Source organism: Fragaria vesca, unplaced genomic scaffold (assembly GCF_000184155.1).
Source record: "Fragaria vesca subsp. vesca unplaced genomic scaffold, FraVesHawaii_1.0 scf0513139, whole genome shotgun sequence".
Lineage (NCBI taxonomy): Eukaryota > Viridiplantae > Streptophyta > Magnoliopsida > Rosales > Rosaceae > Fragaria > Fragaria vesca.
The window spans coordinates 214,945-219,677 of NW_004443446.1; the positions used below are offsets into that span (position 1 = coordinate 214,945).

The following is a 4,733-nucleotide window of genomic DNA, read 5'->3' on the forward strand; positions in this document are numbered from 1 at the left end:
AAAAAAAAAAACAAAACTAATGCTCTCTCTCTCTCTCTCTCTCTCTCTCTCTGAACAATTTTACACATAACTATTCGGAATTCTGATTTTGCTTTATGGAATTGCAGAAAAAAGTTAACTAGACTGGATGTATATGCTACTGGAGCCAGTACAAGGAAGGACCATGTTGACCGTGATTTATTAAATAACAACTTATGGTGAGTAGTAGATGTGAACAGATAGACCATTGAAACTAAAAGATCACATCTTAGCATATCCTTATGGCTAGATTGTGAAAAAGTTTTAAGGTGTCTATGATGGAGAAGGTAGCAAGAAGTAATAAGATGAAGCTATCTTCTAGGGTGCTGAAATGAATGTTTATTTGTTAGTGTGAAAGAAGTCTGTAAATAGTTGGGAGAAAGGAATCTTCTAACAGTATTATTATAAACCATGAGGATGCCAAAGAAATTTTATTAGGCAACACCCTTCCCTAACTACTGCTCCCAATGAACTGAACTATGGCCTTCTGAAATTAATACTGCATTTGTAAAATTCTAGGTATATTTGCAAACTCGGTTCCTATGACTATCACAAACACTGGCATGCTTTTGCTTCACTCAGTCATGCTCTTCTAACAGTATTATTATAAACCATAACGATGGCAAAGAAGTTTTAGAGAAAGCACTAGGAAAAAAAGGTCAAACAATTCTTCAATGTACAGATTATTTTGAGTTGTTTATTTTTCAGTTATTAGTCAATTATACTTGTGTAAGCATCTGACAGTAGCTTTTGCATCCAGGTTAAGAGCTTTGGTAGCTATTCCGAAGGTACAACCTCGGTCTGCAGAAGCTATATGCAAGAAGTTCCCTACCATGAAATCTCTTTTGAGTGTTTACATGGACCCGAGACTATCAGTAAGTATAATATATGCCTATTTCTCTGCGGCTGGTTTTGACAAATAAGCAACAGATACATCAATTGATCTGACGCTGGTTATTAGAGCTATATATACAACCCTGAATTTCAATGCATTTGGTTTCCTGCAATCCTTTTTCAGTTTTTTGTATGTGTATAAATGCAATAGCCTGCAACAGCTATTGGTTTTGATAACATATTCTAACATAATTGCATGCAATTTTCGTGGGCATCTAAATGCAGCTTTCCAGTGTGTTTTTCTGATAGTTAACATCCAAGAAATTGACGAATTGTAATGTTTCTGTGTTGCTTTTTATTCTTTCATAGGAGTTCGACTGAACATCTACCTTAATAAGCAAATCTACCCTAATAGGAGTTAGAACAAACATCTACCTTATTAGGAGTTAGACAGGACATCAAGCTTTCATAGGATATAGACCGGACATCTACCATAATAGCATGTTCAGATTTAGAGCATAGTTCTTGTTGGCTTATTAGCAAATCTTGCTTGGGAGATGTCATTTATGATATTGGGTTACATATAACCAATCCTGTATGAGAATGTAAGGGAGATGATGAATGCAATGTCTTACGAGAAAACTCCATAGTCTTTATCCTCACATGGTTGTTAAAGAGGTTTGAAGCCATTTGGGCCAACTTTAGGTTCAGTTGCATGGGTTTTCTGCTTTCTGCATTGCAAATGACTATTTCTCGTTTGTATGTGTGTGTAACTCTCCATGCTTATCACCTCCACCTCCAATATCATACGAGCACATTGCTATTCAAAGGGCAGAACTTAATATGGTTTTGGTACTGTGTAATGTGATTCTCATGAAAGGTGTGGCCTTTACATTCAATAGTTTTTGTTGTGTTATCTGTTTCTATGGCTGCTTTATTTTAAAATGACAGGTTCATGATAAGGAATTTCTGCTCAAGGATTTGACAACAGAAGGCTTAGTAGGTGGTGACAGAAAGGTAGGTGAGGTTTGTTCTAAGAGAGTTTATAGAGTTCTTATGTCACAACATGGACGCGTCACAACCGACGATATTGAGGATGGTGCTGCCTTCTTCAGGAGTTGATGAATTTAACTTCCATGTGTAGTACTTTTCCTCGTATGGACGAACTTAGGTCTGTATATGCTGTTGATCTAGAAATAGAATTTGTTCTGCAACTGGGCCATGATCTGTTTTGGTAAATTTGATTTTTGGGGCCAAAACATTACGTCTTTTGACCAGGGTATGACTCTGCCTAAGGTGAAGTATTTAAGTAGTTCCAAGTGAATGCTAATTAAAGTGACACTGAACTAACCAATCGTGGCTTGATGACAGAGCAGAACAATTGCAAGCAAACACTAATTCGAGGTAGTCTTCTAGTGCTGAAATATATTCACCGTTTATTTGACAGAAACTATCATTCCGTACTTGTCATTTTAGTAGAGACCCTACCTTTCAACACCTCAACAATGTTCCTTGTGTGATCATTGTTATTATAAAATAGGTGATATCATCTGGTGCGTGCTTTTAGTTCGAATTTGTGAGTTAAATTATAAATGTAATGATCGTTATAAAATATAGGCCAGCAGATGTGTGCCTAAATTGCCATGTTTGAGCGCTTCTCAGTATAGGCAATAACGGCGAGAAGCATAGCACAAGATGAAACAAGGCGACTTGGTAACGACTCTGTTTGTACATATATAGCATATACTTTTAGGTCTTGTTGATGGAACTGGGATTGCTGCCGAGGTCCTTAAATGAGTTCAATCTATGAGAATCAGTTTTAAAGCGGGACGCATTGAAGTGGCAAAAATTCACAATGAAACACTCGAGATTTATGTGAAAATGTGGATTTTAAATGTAAAAACAGGCTCAAAATGATTGGCTTTTTGGTCAGCTTTGAAGCTCAATTTGAAATTTGTGGGACTAAATCTGTCTCTCTATGTTCTGTATTGTCTCTGTGCATTGTCTCATAATCGAAACTGAGGCACATTCATGCTTTTTTGGTTTGAATTAATTACAGAAATGGTATTAATTCCATCAATTTTTTGTCAAAAGAAGAAAGCGCTAATTGCTATCAACAGTGGGATGATTATCCACATAATGAATTGCTGTGAAAACAAATGCAGGACAATATGTAAAGATTACAGAAAAAACAAAGCCATCAACCACACTGATTTATCCATGTAATAATCAAGAAGAAAATCACTTCATTAATGATGAGTATTACATTTACAATTACAATTGTCTCCAAAGCATTCCGAGTCCCAAAAGAAAGTGGTATTTACAAATTACAACTTGAGAATGGTGATCGAAAAATGAAAGAATAAAGCAGCAAGTATCAACGGATCTCTCCTTCCTCCAATTCATCTCCTTGTTTGTTGATGAAACCTAGCTGCTCCAATGGCAAAGAGTGTTGATTCCCTCCCCAACAACCACAAGACCAAGAAGAATCACATCGAGTTATAATCCCAAGTTCCATTAGAGTGCAGCAGTAAGGTTTTTGTACCTTAGATTTAGCCACGGCCTCAAATCTGTCTAGAGCAAGCCTTTCGCTCCTCCTTTGTCGCTGAATTCTTTCTAGTCTTTCCTTTTCAGCCTCCTCTTGTTTCCGTTTTGCCTCGTCATCAGCCATCCTTAGTTGCGCCTCAACTCTTTCTTTTTCTTCCAACTGCTTTTGTTTCAGCTCTGCCAAAGCCTTTTGCAGCTTCACCGGATCAGATATAAGCTTCTCAAGGTGCTCTTTCTGAGCTTTGAAGATAATATCGGCATGCTTGATCCTGAGCATCGCACCACGGAGTTCAGTTGGTGACAGGGGAGACTCGACAACCTTCATCTTCTTTATCTTATTCCCCACTTGCTGCTCGTGTGGTGAGAGTGGTCGCTTCTTGGAGTTTTCAGGTAGGACTGAACAAGGAGAAGCGCACAAAGAAGAAGAGGGAAACCTAGTTTGTCGAGAAGCAAACTTGGGGACTTTGATCTTCATCATCTGGGTGTGAACGTGGTTGCTGGAATGCATGATTTTAGTACCCATGTGTAATCAGAAACCCAGAAAACCGATTGAATTCAACTAAAGAGCGAAACAGAACTGAGACTGAGAGACTGGGTGACCGAGACACTTCGATTACTGAGGTTTGGGGTTGATATAAGGAAACTTTCCTTCTCCTTTTCCCATTTGGAAATGGTAATCCAATGATTCCAATCCTAAATCCTCGATCAATTAGGATTTCGGAGAGAACGCGCCAAGTAAACGCGTCAAAGAAAAAAAAAGTGAATTTTATCGTTTTATTCAAATTTGAGGAATTAAATTGGGGATTAGGGTGGTTTTGGGACCCGATTTGATTTTGGGTCGGGTAACTATAACCAAACTTGGTGACCAAGCTATTGATGGTCAATGCTTAATTAGAACCTTTTTTTGAAAGAGCTGGTTCTACTATTCTCTAAGCTGTAGAAAACATAGATCCTAGATTTGCCATTTGGTAATAAAATCCGAAAATTGATCTACCATTTTGTATAGAAAACTTGAGGTTGCTGCCGGTTCGATGATTGGGTGGAACACTCTCCCGAGTAAGTGTACTACTGAGTGCAGCGAATATGCATTATAGGTGTTTGATGAAATGTCTGTGAGATATGTATTCATTGTTCTTACGTTTGTTTGCTAAATTTTTTTTTGATAGTGTGTGCTTCGTTATTCTGAGCCTAACTACATACTTTACAGTATATAAAATTTCAAACTTTATGTGGGTAATAAATTCGAAAAAGTTGAATCTTACAACTGGGGGTATGAAGTATATATGAACTAATGCATTCTAAAGTGCCTTACTTAAAATCTCTCTCTCTCTCTC

The 4,733-nt window shown here is 37.5% G+C and overlaps 1 protein-coding gene across 1 annotated transcript in view; it reads left to right on the top strand.

Annotated features, from left to right (window-relative positions):
- The window catches only part of LOC101301638 (crossover junction endonuclease EME1A-like), a 6,103-nt gene extending 4,129 nt beyond the window's left edge, over positions 1-1,974 (top strand). The window contains exons 8-10 of the mRNA XM_004309873.1: positions 108-197; positions 779-893; positions 1,804-1,974. Of these exons, the coding sequence (XP_004309921.1) occupies positions 108-197; positions 779-893; positions 1,804-1,974 (376 nt within the window). The remainder of the gene's footprint in view (positions 1-107; positions 198-778; positions 894-1,803) is intronic.
- Positions 1,975-4,733: the final 2,759 nt, after the last annotated feature.